Source organism: Antechinus flavipes, chromosome 2, assembly GCF_016432865.1.
Source record: "Antechinus flavipes isolate AdamAnt ecotype Samford, QLD, Australia chromosome 2, AdamAnt_v2, whole genome shotgun sequence".
NCBI lineage: Eukaryota > Metazoa > Chordata > Mammalia > Dasyuromorphia > Dasyuridae > Antechinus > Antechinus flavipes.
Window position 1 is genome coordinate 223,786,932 of NC_067399.1, and position 20,024 is coordinate 223,806,955.

The window sequence follows — 20,024 nt, forward strand, 5'->3', positions numbered from 1 at the left end:
TAAAAATTCAACAAGTGTAAAAAATTATTACAGATAGATAATGTTGTATTGCATTAAAATTAAAATTTTCCTTAGCCACAGAAAAGGATATAATAAACTTGAAGGAACTAAAAGGAATATAAGAAACATGCTTGGGAAATTTTTATAGTAACTTTTATAATAACAACTGAAATATATGAGGAACTATTAAGTTAGTCATAGTGATAACTCCCAGAACACAATAGATAAATGACCAAAAGATAAAACCTTGCAATTTTCCCCCGCAAAAAAAAAAAAAAAAATTGCTTAAAAAATACTTAATTTCACTAATAACAAAAAAAAAGGTACAGATTAAAATAACATTAAGATACCAATTCATCCATCAAATAGGGAAAGATGATGAGAAGTAAAATTCAGAGCTGGCCTGATTTTAGAAAAAAGATAACTTCATTGCTGGTAGAATTGCAAACTTGTAAAATCTTTTAGAGAGTAATGTGGGATTTAAGTAAAATCTGCAGAAAAATAATCATCACCTTTAGCCTAATTATATCACTTTGGAAAATAAACCCTGAAAATGCTATAAAAAACAAAAACTATTTGAGCAGAGATTTCCATAGTACTATAATACAGTTTTTAAAAGTTGGAAACAACTTAAATAGCCAATAATAGGATAATGATTGAATAAATTATGGTACTTTAATGCAACACAAAGAATACAATGAATACAAAGAAATCCAGGAAAATCTGTATAAAATAATTCAAAGGAAAAAAATCAGAAGTAAAAGAAAGGAGTATATCTTTATATTCACTACCTACAATCATATGAAGAGAAGAAAATGAAGCCTTTTGATGAAGGACTCAAAAGCAATGCAGTGACTGAAATAGTCCTATGATATTTTTTATTCATTGAAATTAATTTAGATGTAAATTGTCATTATGTATATATAATTGTATTGATCTATATTGCTCAATTTTTAAACAAGCTTTTTAAAAAGGGAAATGGCATTGCATTATCCATGAAGGCTATGAAATTTGTGGCCACTGTTGAGAAAGAATTCATTAAAATCATTTGCTTTCTTTATTTTGCTTTGTAGGTACATAATAATATCTTTCAATTGAAAGTAATTTCTTTGAGGAAGTTTTGGTTTTGTATGTATAGCCCAAGTATTTAGCACAGTCATTGTCTGATATAGAATAGGTGATTAATAAAGTTTGAATTGAATTATTTGTTCATTCTTTTGTGGTAACTTTGTCCAAGTATGTTATAAATTTTGTGTTCTATCTACTACTTTGTAATATTTCTTTTCTTTCAGAATTTATGTTTCAGACCAAAGATGCTTCTACAGGAGCTGCTTCAATAATTGTCAATAATGAAGGTATTTATTTCTTGTGTTAAATACCATTTTGTAAAAGAATATTTTACTTCCAAAACTATAAAAGAGGGCATCACTTTTACCCAAACCAAATATATATTCTCATCCTGCCGTTGATATTCTTTGAAAAGTCCTAAGATACAATTTTATCAACTCATATATTTCCACTGATTTCCTCCTTTAAGGTATTCATTCAGGTATAATGTCTATTATGATTTATGAAGTTTGGGAGTCATTTTGTTGTTGTTCATTTGTTTCAATCACATCCAACTCTTTTGACTTCATTTGGAGCTTTCTTGGCCAAAATACTGAAATGGCTTGCCATTTCCTTCTCAAACTCATTTTACAGATAAGGAAACTGAGGCAAACAAGGTTAAGTGACTTGCCCAGAGTCACACAAGTAGCAAATATCTGATAGTGGATTTGAATTCAAGTCTTTCTGACTCCAGACCTATATTCACTGCAACAGATGGCTGCTCTGAGTTATCATAGATCAATTTTTTTTCTTTAATATCCAGCTGTACTCTACATGTAAGCCTAGATTCATATTTATCTATAAAAGTAGTTGTGTTAAATCTCTTTTATTGAATAGGATGGATAAAAGTAAGTGCAAGGAAAACAATTTGACACAGGATAATTTTTTTTTTTTAATATCCCCTCCGTACAGAGCAGGAACTATTTGCTTTTAATTTGTCTTTTGTATTCATTAGGGTCCCATATTTGAATAGTGACCAAATTATAAATTTCTCTGTTTACATCTAAATCTTACATAAACTTACATGTATGAAAAATTATTCTTGCATTTCCTTCAGTTAAATTTTTGCTCTTGATTTCTGTTATGGCTTGGATTTGGGAAGCCAAGAAATTCCAGGATTGACTAAGAATTCTCCATATTATAACAGGTTTACAGTAAACAGATTAGTTTCCATTAATCTAACATTTAAATATATCATCATCCACCTTACACTTCCGAATATTTATGGTCACCAGCTACAGCTACTTCTTTATCTAATACTTCTTTTAGTATGTTAGTGATAGCTTCAAATTCAGAGGACTGTAGATTTAAAGAACTAGAGACCTTCAAAAGGATCTGGTCCAATCCTCTCATGTTAACAGCTTACATATTACAGATTTTTACTGAAGAAATTGAAGCCCGAAGGGATTAGGTGGTTTGCCTAAGGTAGCAAATAACAGAGTTAGACGTTTGACTCTAGATGGGATATTCCTATAGTCATAAAAAGGGAGTCCTGGAAGGGACCTCAGAGACTGTCCTAATAATAATAATGGTGTATTTTGCATCTTAGGGTATCACTATGATCTGAGAGGACATACATTTTGAGTTATTTTCCTGATAATAGGGAAGGGTTTACACTGATCCATCCTTCGTCCTCCTTTCCAATTAGCACCATGCCTTTGTCAAGTGACAGGTTAGTTTGTTTAAAGTTATTTTTAGGCTATAGGCAGATCAGCTGCAATAAGAACAGCCTCTGGGATTTACTGTATTCATCTTTACAGAGAAGCCCCAAGGCTAGGCCCCAGAAGCATCTCCTTTGCAGGTTCTTGAACATATGACAGTGGGTCCAAGCTCCCTAAATGGGCCAGGTTTCAATGTCTCATTTCTCTTTCCCCTAAGATCATATAGACAGGGTTATTCTGGGGTTGTAATATTATTAAGTATTGCCATTGGAATTGGTTTCTTTCAGTATCAGATGCAGCCTATCTGTTAAATATTTTTAAACATATTTCAAATTATAGACTTTTTGTATTGCAAAACTGCTATGACTGGTGCTTCATTTGTTTATACAACTAAATTGACTATACAGAGGTCATTGATGATGTGCATCATGCAAATTTGCTTTTGTGTTTGACAACAACAGTGGATTCTGCTTTTGGATCTGTTAGGCCCTAACTCACAAACTCCACCTCTTTTCCTACCATCATCACTCCCTTTTTTACCCCATGGTCCCCCAAAAAAGAAAAGAAAAAAGTATTTTATGTATCATTTCAAAATGACATTCACCACAGGCATACTTATTTTCATCTAATCTCTACTGTTTACTGAAGTAAGTATAATCCCCACCAAAATTAGACTTTTGCCCATTTTTCTAGTTTTATCTCACACCTCCCTCCATCCTGATGGGCCATTCACTATGCTCTGTTGTCCTCCCTTGTCTTCTTTGTGCTTTTGCTTACCCTGCCTCACATTTTCTCATCCTCACTTATGCTTGTTGAAATGTCTCCATTTTTTGAAGACTAAATTGGGGTATCATCTCCTGCATGAAGCCTTTCCTGATCACACCAGCTAGAAGTAAACTCTCCTTTTCTCAGGATTTTTAATGGCCCTTTGTTTAGACTTTTCCTTTATACGTTTCACCTTCTGCCTTAAGTTATGGTATTGGGGTACATGTCATATTCCCCTTATTAGATTACAAGTTCCTTAAAGACAGGGATGTGTCATTTTTCATTATTGTATTCTTATCACTTAGCATGGAGACTTGCACACTGCACATAACAAAGTTCTCTGTGATATACATACTCTGGGTATTGTTGTTTCCATTTTATAGATAAAGAAATTGAAGCCCAGAGAAACTATACATAATCACACAGCCAGCAAGCATTAAAGCTCTATGTGAACTTGACTCCAGACCCACTCTTTTCAGCTAACTCACACTGCATCTCAGTTATTGGAACAGCAAAAAGGGAATAATGATACTTGCTTTACTTGCCTCATAATGTTACTCTGAAGTTTTGGTATTTTATACCCAAATATTTATTTCAGTATTTCAGTGATGTGAATCCTGCTTCTGCTATTTCAAACTATAGCCTATCCACCCCTTCTCATCCTTCCTTTGTAATTCTACTTCATGCCCTTCCATAAATCCTCTACAACTTGCTGAACATGGTGCTATATGAATTTGTTGTTGTTGTTGTTGTTGTTGTTGTTGTTGTTATCCTGTAATTTCAATATAAATAGTATAGCATAGTGGATGGTGCATATGTAGAGTAAAGAAGATGGGTTCAAATCCTGCCTCTGATATTCAACTAGCTCTGTGATCATGGGCAACCACTTAATCTCTCTAAGCCTTAAAGCCTCTCTAACCCTCATCTGCTAATTTACATTCATATTCTGATCCAATCTGGTGGATAGAGTTTCATAACAATAAAATCATAAGGCATTCATTAAGTAGTGCTAATATTGAGAAGTAACTTACTATTTTATCAAGATTGAAAATGATTAAAAGATGATATACAAAGAGGGGAAATTTTGTAGTTAATTTTCATGGAAAGAGAAGTGATGAATTGAAAAGAATCATAGATTTAGAGCTGGAAAGGATCAGAGAGTTTGTCTAATCCAACAGCTTCACCTTCTAAATCATTTAGCATCCAAAAATTATTTGCTCATAAGTGTTATAGGATTATAATATTATTATTTGTCCTTCATTCTTAAGTTTTTTGTTTGTTTGGCTTTGGGTTTGGGGTGTGTGGGTATGGGTGTGTGTGGGTGGGTATATATGAATTGGGCTTAGGTTCATCCTTCATTCTCAAAGAGGCCCATGACCTCAGGGAGAGGATGCCATGACATGCAAGTGAATTGGATTTAAGTGAGGGAGGCTGTGCAAGGTCATCTGGCTCATTTTCGAGCCTCTGTGTCCAGTAGCCAGATATGCATCTGTATGACTGGAGATGGCCCTGGATGCTGTGAGATACCTTGGCCTTTTTAAGCTCAGTTCTTTGAGTAAGTCTCAGTTTGACTGAGACAATGCCTAATCAGTGATTAAAGCTAGGTAAGAAATGAAGCAGAAAACAGCTTCATTTATCTAGTAAAAATAAATAGATAGACAGACATACAGATAGCCATGTAACTATATTAGAGAAATTTCTGCCAAAGCAGAAACAATTGCTATTTATATTCACTCTAATACAATAATGACCCAAAGAATGACCAGTGGGACTTGCCCTGAAACCTATTATTGGTTCATCAAGGAGAGCCAGTGATCTGTGTTTAAGGCATGGCACTAGCCTGTAAACTCCAAGGTATCTTGTAAGGTTTTAGATTCTTTTGGGCAAAGAACCCACAAATTAGGGTATGATAGATATCCTACACGGACAGATTATAAGATAAAATATTTTAGAACAATTCTTATAGAGAGTTCTAGTAATCTCTGCTTAGTTCTGTGCTTATCAACATTTTTTATCAGTAACCTGTCAAATTTATGAATTCAAACACCAAACTCAAAGAAGACAGGATACCAAAAAAACAAAACAAAACAAAACAAAAAAAAACCCACACCCAATTATGACAGGCTAGCACATTGGGGGAAAAACCTAATAAAATGGAAAAAATTTGTGGTTCTATAAAAATTAAATTTAATAGAGCTAATATAAAGTCTTACACTTCAGTTTAAAAAACAATTTTACAAATCTAATATAAGCAACTCTATTGTAGTTCACCTGAAAAAAAAATCTTAGGACTTTAGTAAGTTTAACATATTACCATTGTGAGAGTTAGAATATAGGAAAGATAATGCAATTTAAGAGAGGCACATCTTCCAGATTTGGAGGTGATAATTCCACTACTCTCTTCCCTGGTCAAACTACAAGTGAACTAATGGCACCACATTAACTATTTTAAAATTAATGAGCTAGAGAGTATCCAGAGGAGGACAGACAAAATGGTGACAGGCTTTGAGTTCATGTCAAACAAAGCTTGGTTGAGGGAACAGAATATGGTTACCCTAAAGAGAAGACTTAAGGGGAACAAAACAAATGATTTGAAAGGCAGATTAAATTTGTTCTACTTGGCTTTGCTTGTCCCTATTGGAGGTCAGAACCAGAATCAGTGAGTAGAATTTGTGAAAAAACATATGTAGACTTGATGTAAAGAAAAGCTTCATAATAATTAGAACTATCCAAATTGGAATGGACTACCTTGGGAAATAGGATGTTTTCTTCCCATTTGGAGGTCTTGAAACAAAAGCTTATCATTGCATTGTAGCATGGATTCCTATTCAGGGATGAATTACACTAGACATCCTCTGAAGCCCCTTCCAATTCAGAGATTCTGTGATGCTTGTTTTTGTAACTTAAATAAGCACCCAGAAATATCTTTCTAGGACAGAATATTATCGTCGTCGTGGCCGGAGCAAACTTGCTGTTGAATTCTGATGACCTGAGGAAGGCAGCTGATATCATTAGCAGAGCCAAAGTAATTATCTGCCAGCTAGAAATATCTCCAGCTACTTCTCTAGAAGCCCTGACAATGGCCCACAAAAGCGGAGGTAATTTTACACATTTGTCATTCTTTCTATGAAAACATTTCTTTCTCTCATGCGAACTTAAAATTAGCTTTTTTAAGTGGCAACTTTATTTTGATTTTGATCTCTTTAACAATTTTTCACATCAAACTACTGTGCCTTCTTATATCCACTTGGCTTTACATTTGTCTTTTAGTTTTAGCAAATGTTAGGGAACTTTACAAATATGGTGAAAACTGAGCCATCTGGCTCAATACCAATCATAGAGTTCTAAAAACTAGCATGTCAGATGTCCCCCAATACAAACCTTCAGCCCAGTTCCCAGGCCTAATGCCAAGACTGACTTGAATCACCACTGAAGCAGCCCAACATAAACAGTTTCTGGTGATGTTATTTTAGCTCAGAGAATCTGGAAGGGAATCTTGTCACATAAACGTGTATGGTAACGGCACAGTCACCATTTGATAAATACCTTCAGAAGCTAGAGCCGTTCTCATTGGGATCTGTAAAAGTTCCAAGCCTTTTCTGCAACAGAAGGTTTATTTTCAAAATTTCAGATTTTTTTTTTGAAATAATTTTTATTTTTCATGCAGTTTATCTTTGTGTATTTGGGAATATTTTTGGGTTTGGGAACTTCATGTACGGCATTTTTGTTTGATTAGTACTTTACCTCCTCTAGATAGATATCATTGCATGCTTTGTACTAAGCCCTGTATTAAGTGTTGGAAAAATATAAGCAACTAAGACAGTTCCTGCCCTCAAGAATCTTTCATTTTAATGAGGGAAAAGAAAACATAAAAGGTAACTAAGACTTTTCTTATTCTGAATGTTATACCTCTTTTAATACAGACTAAGAATATTAATATTTTTGGCTGCTATACCCCAGTCAGATTTATACAGCAGTCCACTTGGGAACTCTCCTTTGCCAGTCTTTTCCAGATGAACTGATGTCCAAGAACATTTCCTACATCTTGTATTTTTAAAGTTGATATCTTGAACTCCAGTTTAGGACCTAAATTTATCATATCTTATTCAATTTGGCCCATCATTCCAGTCTACTGAGACTTATTTTGGATTCTGATTCTGCTATTCATTGTGTTAGCTACTCCTTCTAGCTTTGTATTACCACCAATTAATAAACAATTCATCCAAGCCTTCATCCAAATTGTTAGAAATAGAGGTTAAAAAGCACAAAGCTATGGAGGGATTGATCCCTGAGGCAACCTGACATCAAGAAACTATTTTTTGAGCACATCATTCAAGTAGTTCTGAGATTACCTAAATAGACCATCATCTTCCATAGCATGATAACGTTCATGTAACCTTATTTCACTTCACTCTCCTTCACATACTTTATTTTCACTAATTGGACTGTGACCTGGTCTGACCACTGAGCATTTTACCCAATCTTCCACTTTCTTAGATGTCCATAAGCCATTCTCCAAGCTAGAATTACATTCCCTCCTGTCACATTCCTTAATTACACTGAAGGATCAGTTTAAGTGATACCTTCTTCATGAAGCTTTTCTTCACTTTCCTCCTCACATAACCATAGATTATATTTTCTATGTTATATTCCCTGAGTTAATTTCTGTAAGCTCCTAGAGCAGAGGTCCTCAAACTTTTTAAAGAAGGGGTCAGTTCACTGTCCCTCAGACTGTTGGAGGTTCGCACTATAGTAAAAACAAAAACTCTGTTTTGTGAGCCTTTAAATAAAGAAACTTCATAGCCCTAGGTGAGGGGGATAAACATCCTCAGCTGCTGCATCTAGCCCGCAGGACATAGTTTGAGGACCCCTGTACCTAGAGACTTGGAAGTATTTTACTTCAGGCTTTGTATCCCCAGAACCTAGTATATAGTATTTGGCTCCTCAAAAAAGTTTAATGATCTTGAGTGAATTGAATTTCCAAATGCTTGATTATACAATACTGATTCCCTTTGCTCATTGCTTGTTTCTCCAAGTGTTCCATAAGATGGAAAAATTAAACAGACCAAAAAAAATCCCATTTTAAAGTATCTCCTGGTATATGTTTAAAAATACACAGTGTCTGAATGCCAGCCACTACATAACTTTTTCATTCTGTTGCAGTGAAGACCCTGTTTAATCCTGCCCCTGCCACAGCTGACCTTGATGCACAGTTCTATACTATGTCGGATATTTTCTGCTGCAATGAAAGTGAGGTAATAAAGTAGGAGGGCCTGATCACTCTATGACAACCAGAAAAACTTTTTTCTTCAGGGATAAAATACAGGGATAGAGCAGAACTATGTGGTCATTTAGACATTTGATCACTTTGGGCAAAGTTGGAAGTGAATGGCTTCGTTGTGAATGGGGATTAATAAAAACACCTACCTCCCAAAGTTGTTATGAGTCCAGTTCCATCCTTTGTGTCACTTTAATTCACAATCCCAAATTTATCCTTGACTCTTCTCTCTACCTTACTTCTGATATCCAGTCACTAAATCTTGCCAGTTTTATCTTCACAAAATTTCTCAAATCCACTTCCTTCTCTCCCTAACCCATCTTGACCTTCATCTCTTATTGCCTGAACTATTACATTCATTTCTTTACATACAAACATACTTTCATTATTTATTTTTCCTCCAAATCATTGCATCTCTAATCCAATCTTTTCACATCTACACAACTGACATTTCTAAAACAGATACCTGACTGTGTTCCTTCCTTACCCAAAAAGCTCTATTGGCTTCCTTTTGCCTCTAGAAGAAAAAGCAAACTCTTGTGTTTGTTTTTTAAAGCCCTTCATAAATCTGGCAGCTGGCTGCTTACCTTTCTAAGCTTATTATACATCACTCTCCTTAAAGCCTGCTTTCTTCAATCAGTCTAGTTTATTTGATGCTCACTACATATAACATTCCATCTACTATCTTCATGATTTTCCCTAGATCTACAAAGCACTCTCTGCCAAAACTTATCTGCTTAGATGGCACCTCTGAGAGACCTACAATAATCTCCCCAGACTAGTTCCCTATACTCAAAATTACTTTAGGATGTAAGCACAGGGAATACTTCATTTCTGTCTTCATATTCACAGCACCTGGCAAGAGTGCCTAGAAGACAGGCATTTAAAAAATGCTTGTTAAGCTTAGTGTTAGTGTTAGTAAGCTATTAGTTATATATTTGAATCCCCAGCACCCAGCAGAGAAACTTGGTTGTTGTTGTTTTTTTCCTCAATAGCATTTCATTTTTCCAACTACAAGTAAAGATAATTTTCAACATTCATTTTTGGAAGACTTTGGTTCCAAATGTTTTTCTCCCTTCTTCCTTTACCTCCCTCATTTTCAAGACAGCATGCAATCTGATATGGGTAAATATGTGCACTCCTTTTAAATGAATTTTCATATTTGTCATGTTGTACAAGAAAAAGCAGACTAAAAGGGAAAAAATCATGAGAAAGAAAAAGCAAACAAAAAAAAGGAAGAAATAAAGAAAATACTTTGCTTTGTTCCACATTCCATCTCCATAGTTCTCTCTATGGATGAGGATGACATTTTTCATCCCAAGTCTATTGGAATTGTCTTGAATCATCATATTACTGAGAAGAGCCAATTCCCTCACAGTTGATCATCACATAATATTGTTGTTGCCATGTACAATGTTCTGGTTTTACTCCCTTCACTCAGCATCATTTCATTTAATTCTTTCCAGGCTTTTCTGAAATCAGTTTATTCATCATTTCTTATAGAACAATATTCCATAACATTCATATACCATAATTTATTCAGCCATTCTTCAATTTATGGGCATCCATTCAGTTTCCAGTTTCTTGCTACTATGAAAAGGGCTGCCACAAACATTTTTGCACATGTGGGTCCCTTCCTCTTTTAAGATCTCTTTGGGATATAAATCCAGTAGAAACACTGCTGGGTCAAAGGGTATGCACAGTTTGATAGCCCTTTGGGCATAGTTCCAAATTGTTCTCCAGAATGGTTGGATCAACTCACAACTCTACCAACAATGAGTTTTCCTATATCCCTTCCAACATTTACCGATTATCTTTTCTTGTCATCTTAGCCAATCTGAGCGGTGTGAAGTGATATCTCAGAGTTATTTTTAATTTGCATTTCTCTAATAGTGATTTAGAATATTTTTTCATATAACTAAAAGTGGCTTTAATTTCTTCATCTGAAAATTGTTCATATCATTTGACCATTTATCAATTGGGGAATGACTTGTATGCTCATAAATTTGAACCAATTCTCTCTATATTTTAGAAATGAGGCCTTTATCAGAAACACTAACTATTAAAATTGTTTCCCAACTTTCTGCTTTCCGTCCTATCTTGACTGTATTGGTTTGGTTTGTGCAAAACTTTTTTTTAATATTCTATTTTATTTTGCCTTTTATTTTCAAAACGTATACATAGTTTTCAACATTCACCCTTGCAAAACCTTGGGTTCCAAATTTTTTCTCCCACCTCCTCTCTTAGACAAGTAATTCAATATGTGTTAAACATGTTCAATTCTTCTATACATATTTCCACAATTATCATGCTATACAAGAAAAATCAGATCAAAAAGTGGGAAAAAAGAGAAAGAAAAAAAAGCAAGCAAACATCAACAAAAAAGGTGAAAATACTGTGTTGTAATCTACATTCTGTCCCCACAGTCCTCTCTTTAGATGTAGATGGCTTCATCACAAGTCTATAAGAATTGGCCTGAATCATCATATTGTTGAAAAGAACCATATCCCTCAGAATTGATCATACCTTAATCTTGTTATTGCTGTATACAATCTTCTCTTAGTTCTACTCAGTTCATGTAAGTTTCTTCAGGCCTTTCTAAAATCATCCTGCTGATCGTTTTTTATAGAGCAATAATATTCTAAAACATTCATATACCATAACTTATTCAGCCATTCTCCAACCAATGGGCATCCACTCAGTTTCCAGTTCCTTGCCACTACAAAAAGGGCTGCTACAAACATTTATGTGCAAAACCTTTTTAATTTGTTATAATCAAAATTATTCGTTTTATATTTCATAATGTTCTATAAATTTCCCCTTTTCTACAGATCTGACAGATAGACTATCTCTTGCTGTACTAAATTGTTTATAGCATCACCCTTTGTGTCTAATTCATGAATCCTTTTAACCTTATCTTGATCTAGGATGTTAGATGTTGGTCAGTGCCTAGTTTCTGCCATACTTTTTTCTAATTTTCCCAGCAATTTTTGTCAGATAGTGAATTCTTATATTTAGGTTTATCAAACCCTAGATTATTATAGTTGTTCTCTATTGTGTCTTGTCCTAATCTATTCTACTGGTTCACTACTCCATTTCTTAGCCCCAAACAATTTTGATGACCACTGCTTTATAGTATAGGTTTAGGTCTGATATGGCTAGACAGTCTTCCTTTGCTTTTTTTTTTTTCGTTAATTCCCTTGAAATTCTTGACTTTTTGTTCTTCCAGATGAATTTTGTTATTGTTTTTTCCAGTTCTATAAATTAATTTTTTGGCAATTTGAGTGGTATGGCATTAAGTAGATTCATTTAGGCAAAAACTGTCATTTTTATTCTTTTATCTTAGGCTACCCATGAGCAATTGATATTTTTTCAACATTATTTAACTTTGTTTATATAAAAAGCACTTTGTTACTGTGTTCATATAGTTCCTGGTTTGTCTTGACAGATTGATTCCCAAATATTTTATATTGTCTATAGTTATTTTAAGTGGGATTTCTCTTTCTCTAGATTCTCTAAATATAACATCATATTATCTGCAAAGAGCAATAATTTTATTTCCTCATTACCTACTCTTAAGTCTTTCAAATTTTTTTTCTTCTCTTATTAGCAGAGAAGCTTGTATGAGTTTAATAAATACTTAGTATGCCTGAGGTGCTTAATAAATATTTGATTTATAATTCTTCCCTATAAATTTACAATTTCATCTCCCAGTAAAGAGAGGTATCAAAGAAGTATATAGGAATAGGCTTCATTCTGAGCGAAAATAATTGCTTTCGAAGTGATAAGAATCTTGGAAGGAAGCCAAAGAAATAATTTTGGACCTAATTCTGTTTTTCATTGAACTTGCTTGAACCAGATGATTTAACTCTATGATAAATCCAGTTCTACTTTTTAGGAAAGATCATTTTCTTTACCCATGATTCTAAGTTGGCACCAGTCTTACTAGTAACCATGAGGCTCAATGATGAACACCTTCATTCCCTGTACCCTTTTAGGATCACATCACCTCTTTTTACTTATCAGAAGCAGATGCTTCATCTCTGCTTATTTTAAAGTTTTTACCATTTCTTATTCCCTCCCCTCTTCCCAACACCATTAAATTGCCTACTTTTCCTCTTTGGAAAATACCTTCCCTCTAGACTTGTAGTCATATGACACTTTGGATTTTCAACATCTAAAATGTTCCTCATTGTTGTTCCTCATTGTACTGAAGTTCCCTGACATGCCAATTCTAATTTTGGGGCCTGCACAAACTTCTAGATTCTGTCTAGGCCACAGTAGGACCAAATATCTTTATCTTCTTTTCTACCTACCACAATTCCTTTCCTCTTTGTCTTCCTGAAGTTCTGTCTTTGCATCTGTCATCAGCTTCTAGGTTTACATGTTCCACTATAAAGATATCATACATATTCAGGTTTCTCTCCAATTCCACCTACATTCAGTATTTCTGTGTCTATCCTCATCTCTAAGTGTTCATACATACTTGTGGACCATAGATAGGCTTTTGTTCCTTGCTATGTTCCTATTGGTTTTAAAAACCAAATCCTAGAAACAGCTTGAATGTATGAATTCACATTATTATGGTATGAACTCAGTGACTGCTGTTACTGCCTAAGCAAAAACCACTCCAATAAGACAGAAAAGGAGTTTCACAGCTCCAATCTGGAGATGGGAGAAAAGGATGATGCCTCTGGATGTAAGCCATTAGTAGGTGCTTAATAAGTACTTGTTGGCTGATTTTTAAAGGAAATTTCACAGGAGGATCTTTCACCCTACATGCTATTCTAGCTTTATAAATAGTTAAGTAGTATTTTTTCAAAAATCATTAGGTGCGAATCCAATACCAGAACTGTATTCTTGAATCTTCCTGGTACCTAACTTGGGATTGAGTTTCTTCCTTATATACTGGGAATATTTTAAAACCCTAGTTAAAAGTTGGAGGCTTAGATTAAATGTTTGACTGCCATACCCTGTCTATGTGAGACTACCATACCTACAGCAATGCCCTGACCAAGAAGCTATATTGCTTCTCCATACTTGTAAATGGAAATTTCCTCCCTCCCATCCTCAGTCCTCCAGTCATGGTTTTTCCTCTTATAATTTTCCATAAAAATTGAAATGCTCTTAAAAGAAATCTCTTCCCCATCCCAATAAGCATGTTTACTGAAATCCGAATAATTCATTTGGTAAACTACAAGCATCTAGTCCTCATGGAATCATGTGATTTTAGAGTTGGAAAATACTAGAAATCGTCTAGTACAACTTCCTATTCCATATAAGTAATCACCCATATAACATAGGAATAACTGGGTGCCCATCCCATCTGATACTTACTGGCTATATGACCTGGGTCAGATCATTTAACTTCTCTACTTCTCGGTTTCATCATCTATAAAAAGGGGATAATAATATCTATAGTATCTATTAATATCACAGAGTTGTAAGATTCTAATAAGAAGATATATTTCAAAAGCCTTAAGCTATTAAAACTTAAAATTACTAAAATTTTGGGGGCACCAAAGTACTTTAAAATGCTACATAATTATCAACTGTTGCTATTATGATATGCATATAAAATATTTTGCAAAACTTTGAAAGCTCTACATAAATGTCATTTGTTCTCACCTATAATATCTAATTTCAGTGTCATCACCATTTTACTTTCATCAGGAGTCTCAAAATCAAATTAATTTAAAAGAATAAAAACATATTTCTCATAAAACAACTTCAAGTAAATTGGCACAAATTATTTATTAATGACTTTACCATTTGATTTCTAGGCTGAAATTTTAACTGGGCTTACAATTAGTAGCCCTGCAGCAGCTGGAAAGGCTGGATCAGTGCTGATCGAAAGGGGTTGCAAGATAGTAATCATTACCCTAGGTGCTGAAGGATGTGTGTTTGTATCAGCCGAAGAACCTGGCCCAAAGCATATTCCCACACAGAAGGTCATCAAACCTGTGGATACTACGGTATGTTTTAGGACTTCAGCAAACTTTTTTTAAGCACTTTGGGAAAATCTTAGAGTGAAAATATGAAGGCCTAGGAAGCCAATGAAGTAGAATAGCAGGACTACTGACCAAATTAAAAGCTTTAGATTCCAATCCAGTGATCCAACCAAATCCTTCTTTACAGCTCTCCAAATATTTGTTTTATAATAAAAACTTATAAATTGGTAAATTTGTGAAAAGAAATTTTTAAAATACATTTTCTAGCTCTCATAGAATTCTTAGAAATTTAAAAAAAATAAAAGATATGCTTCATCACCAAAAATAATGGGAAAGAAAAGACTTGGAAGCTTTGATTATAAGGACTGAAAGTTATTTTGTATTTTTGCTTCATGAGTTGCCTTGGCTGAACCCTTAATCAACTAGTAGATATTCTAAAAGTGATAAGCTAATCCAAGCCTCAGACAACAGATAGTCAATCACTGGTTCTGTGCTGAAAATCTAACTCATACTTTCCTGAAATAACTTTTGGGGACTCATGGTTACATCTAGGACCCAATGAGGCATTAAATTACTTTGCTCAGATGTCTTCTAGTTGTAGGAACAAAACAGTGCATCTTTTTCAGCTCATAATAGAAGGGGAACGTGATCAAAGGAGTTCCTCTATGATACAGCCTATAAAATCCCATTTTTTTAGCTGAGAAATAATGGTGGCTTAGAAAAAGCCAACAGTTTGAGGAAATCCTTCTAGAAAATGTTACAGTATTTGTACCAAGTTACTTCAGCAAGTATTCATCAAGTTTTTTTTTTTTTCTGTAATTTTTTTAATAATGGAGATTCCTCTGTACGTTACCTTATAGTTCAGTGCCTTCAAAAATGCCTTCTATTCCATCGGTGGCAAAAGAAGACACATTCCTTCTTTCTGACTGCCTTGTCAGCATGATTGTTTTATCATCAGCTGGCAGAATGATTGGGATGTCAGCCTGCTTTTGGAGCCAGTCCTGGACAAGTGGGGCTATGTTCTCCTTTCTCATCTTGATGGGTATTTCAGAAAACATTTGTTATGCTTAACAGCTACCCTTGACCTTTTATAAAAACATTGTACACCACATCAGAGCTTGTCCACTGCAGTAATAGTTCTAGCTTGTGTGAAATGGTTTGAGAACTCAAAAGTGAATGCTAAATTCTAGTAGCCCTGCTCAAAAGGTTATTCTCCTTCCCATTTTTTGTCTCCTCTTCTTCATTTTTTTTTAATATCCCATATCTTAATTCTTTATCCTTCTGCATTAGGTGTCCCTTAACTGCCTTGTCCTCCATCCTCACCCTACTTCCAAGCTTCCTTAAAACTCAGCTCAAATATTACTCTTTCAAACATCTTTCTAGGAGTCTGCTTTCCCCCCTTCATCTTTCCCCAGAGATTATCACCATGTTTATTTTGTTTTTAAATAGCTGTTGCCTGTTTTCTCTCCCATCAAATATGAGCTCTCTGAGGACAGGTCTTATGTTTTCTTCTTTCATTGTATCCTCAGCAGTTAGCATAGTGTCCAATATGAAATAAATGTTTGCTAACTAATGAAAGATATGGGCACTACAGCTATGGGTTGCCTGTGTTTCATACAACCAGTTGGCAACCTTCCTTCCTCTCCTTCCCAATTTTACTACTTCCTTTATGGTTATAGTCAATAAATAAAATTATCTATAATATGTGGAAAACATTTTTCTTTGTAGAATCTTAGTATCACATCTTCTAACCCCACCACTCCTTGAAGCCTAAATATTATCTACCATGTGGCCAGCATATTATAATCCATAACCCTGTGAATGAAGCCTTCACTAGAACATCCTTGGCAAATCTAAATACCATCCAGCTCAGTAGCTTGTTTAAATGCCTGCTATTTTCAGGGTACAATCCCTTGCACTCAGCTACCTGAAGGATTTATAGTCACTAAACAGATAGATACATGTTGTTTTTATTAGGGGGAGAAGTTCTTTGCAGATCCCAGTCATTTTTTCCAAGGCTATCCCTGTCCGTGGTATGAGGGAAGCCCTTCAAGTCCACCTGAATTATATGTAGTGGCAGTTATCTTTGTGGGACTATCTCTCCTCACCTGTCTCAGTGAGATCTTCAGAAGAGGCCATTTTTGCCCTAGAAGCAATGGGGCTGAGATGGATGAAGGCAAGCATTCAATCAACCATGTAACCTTGTCCCCTAGTGACTATAGATCTCTGTAGGACCTCTGCAGCCAGTGAGATAACAAGAACATCATCAGTCATTGTATTCTCACATCCTGCTTTGGGTAAAAGAAACTGCATAAGGGATTGCTGCTATCCTGGAGCCTGGAAAACCTCAGTAAGTTGTTGTGACTCTTATAACCCTCAAGTTCTAACTCCCATTTTAATACTGTGCCAGATAGATCTATAGGACCTCTCAAAACCAGAAGATCTAAAGGCTTTTCAAAGCTCCTAGGATAGGGCTTAAGTGGCTGCTTGTAACATAGATATCATCAATTCTACTACCAAATACCAGCTTAAAAAATTCCCATTTCACTGAAACCAGCCTCCTGAGAGTTATTAAAGAAGAGATGGCCTTCCCCTCAAGTGACTGAATTACTTAAGAGGGCATCTCTTTAAGACTTGTGAATTAATCTTCCTACCTCTATCTAATCTTTTCCCTTTTCTAATCTATCCTATGTACTGCAGCCAGATTAATCTTCTGAAAACATTGCTTTAGCCAAGTCACTCCTCAGTTCAAAAATAGTAACCATCTCTTATTTATACAAGTTCTTGTTTATTTATATATATAATATACATGTATATATTTCCATATTCTATTTATTTAAAAGTTTTATAAATACTTGTTTGTTCATGTCATCTTTTCTGCCTAGAATTTTATTCTTCCCATCCCTACCTGTTGAAATTCTGTTCATCTCTCAAGGGATGCTCCACTGCCACTTTTGTTTACCAGAAGTACTCCTTCCCTCCTTTCACCTGCTGTAACAATTATCATTTGCCCAATCATGCAATACCAATTAGAGTGTAATATTATAGTTACTTATGTCATCGCTGCTAGTAAAATATAACTTCAGAGAGGGCAGGGACAGTTTCTTAAACATCTTTTTGATACCCCCCAAAAAAAATATCTTTAAAATATTTATTAAATGAGTAAGTGAACTATTAACCTGCATAGAATTAACACATATATTTTTTCCTATTATGTGCTCAGGTAGCTTTCACACGAGATGCCAAATGAAGTTATGCACTGCCATGCTATTGTATTACATTATTATTTTTAAAATATAACATCAGCAATATCTTCAAGTAAGAGTCTAATGTATCACCATTTTTCAAGCTGCGATTTTTCCAGAAGTCATTTCAGTACTGCTAATGTTTAATCTAGGACAGTCTAGCAAATATTTTATTTGACAGATACTGTTATAATAAAGCATCTGCATAACTGAATGAATTCTCAACTTGGGGATGGGGGGTGCAGCAGCATATGTGTAGAGTAGAAGGGACACCAATAGCAAGCAAAGTTTGTTTCTTGGCTTGTAATCTCATGCTTCTCTGTACTGCCAGCATTATGATTTATTTGCTGCTCACATTAGTCACTTTCATTGTTAAAATTCTTGCCTATTCTGTACTTAACTAATCGTTTGTTGTTAGTCATTTTTTTACTTGCATCCAAGTCTTTGTGATCCCATTTGAAGTTTTCTTGATAAAGATACTGAGTGATTTGCTCTTTCCTCCTCCAGCTCATTTTACAGATGAGGAAACTGAGGCAAACAGTATTAAGTGACTTGTATAGAATCACATAGCTAATAAGATCAGATTTGAATTCACAGAGCTGAGTCTTCCTAAATCCAGGTCTGTCACTCTGTACACTGTGCCATATAACAGCCCCCAATTAATTAGTTTGCTTCTTTTAAAGTCTAACATGGATAGGATAATTTTTATGGTTAAGTGAGAAATTCCAGTGAAGATGTCTTTTATCTCTTTGATAAGACTGTAGTTAGTCTCAATTTTTTTTTTTAATCTTCTTTCTTATATTTGCAAGTGGATGTGTATGATATGGGTGATAGGAACATCTTTAGTTAGTTGCACAACGTCCATTTAAGCTATCTGCCCTATGAAAATCATTTCTTGTCCTACGTCAGTAATTCTGCAGGTTGCTATATTCAATTTTGCCTCAAATGCTAATAGTTGAGTGTACCATTTCTATTTTTGCCTCCTTTTTTTTTCTCAAGTTGTGCTGGAAGGAAATGGTGGCAATAACTACAGATGTCCCCAGCTCAATTTGGGAGACTTGACAGATGTGTCTGTTTTCTAATTCTTTTTTGTGTTTTCTGATGCTTAACCTCATAATGGCAGGAAGCTCATGTCCTCAATCTGTCCCTTCACAAATCTGCAGGCCGGGAACTTTGTCCTCTCTGTTTCAGACCTCACTGAATAAGAGCCAATTTTCATTAATAGTCTATATACATGTGAAAAGTATTATATTATAATAATTTTATGCTAGTACAATGTTAATATGAATATGTGACAGTATTAATTAACCCTGATCTGGGAGCCTTATAAAAATTCCTGAGCAGTAAATTCACTTACCCTTTAATACTAACAGGCAGGATTCTGAAGGACTGATGGTGATAAATCCTATCTATCCCCATAGACAGAAATGATGGAGTATGAATACAAATCAAAACATAACTTTTTTTACTCTATTTTTCTTGGGTTTTTATTTGGTCTATGTTTTCTTTTACAACATGATTGCTATGGAAATGTGTTTTACATGACCACACATTATATGTAAAACATATCAAATTGCTTGGTTTCTCAATGAGGAAAGTGGGGAGGGAAGAAGAGAATTTGAAAATCAGTTTTACAAAATGAATGTTGAAAATTATTTTTATATATACTTGGGAAAAAATACAATACTAAAATAATAATAGCTAACATTTACATAGCACCTTAAGGCTTGCAAGAGGATTAAGTGATTTGCCCAGGATGATATACTTACTCTATATCAGGTAGGATTCAGCCAAAGCTTCTGGGCTCCAAGTCTAGCCTGTTACCCACCTTCTCGCTTGTCTTGCACTATACCTATTTATACACAAGGATCACTGATAAAATATGCAATAATAACTCTGTTATATTAATGCATTGGTGGAGTTATGAAATGATCCAACCATTCTGGAGAGTAATTTGGAACCATGTCCAAAGGACTATAAAATTGTGCATACCTTTTGATCCAGTAGTTGCACTACT

The 20,024-nt window shown here is 34.7% G+C and overlaps 1 protein-coding gene across 2 annotated transcripts in view; it reads left to right on the forward strand.

The window, feature by feature from the left end:
- The window catches only part of RBKS (ribokinase), a 133,292-nt gene that overhangs the window by 75,318 nt on the left and 37,950 nt on the right, over nt 1-20,024 (forward strand). For both annotated transcript variants that reach the window (XM_051976229.1, XM_051976230.1), the window contains exons 4-7: nt 1,293-1,355; nt 6,467-6,631; nt 8,697-8,788; nt 14,595-14,786. In XM_051976229.1, coding sequence (XP_051832189.1) covers nt 1,293-1,355; nt 6,467-6,631; nt 8,697-8,788; nt 14,595-14,786 — 512 coding nt within the window. The remainder of the gene's footprint in view (nt 1-1,292; nt 1,356-6,466; nt 6,632-8,696; nt 8,789-14,594; nt 14,787-20,024) is intronic.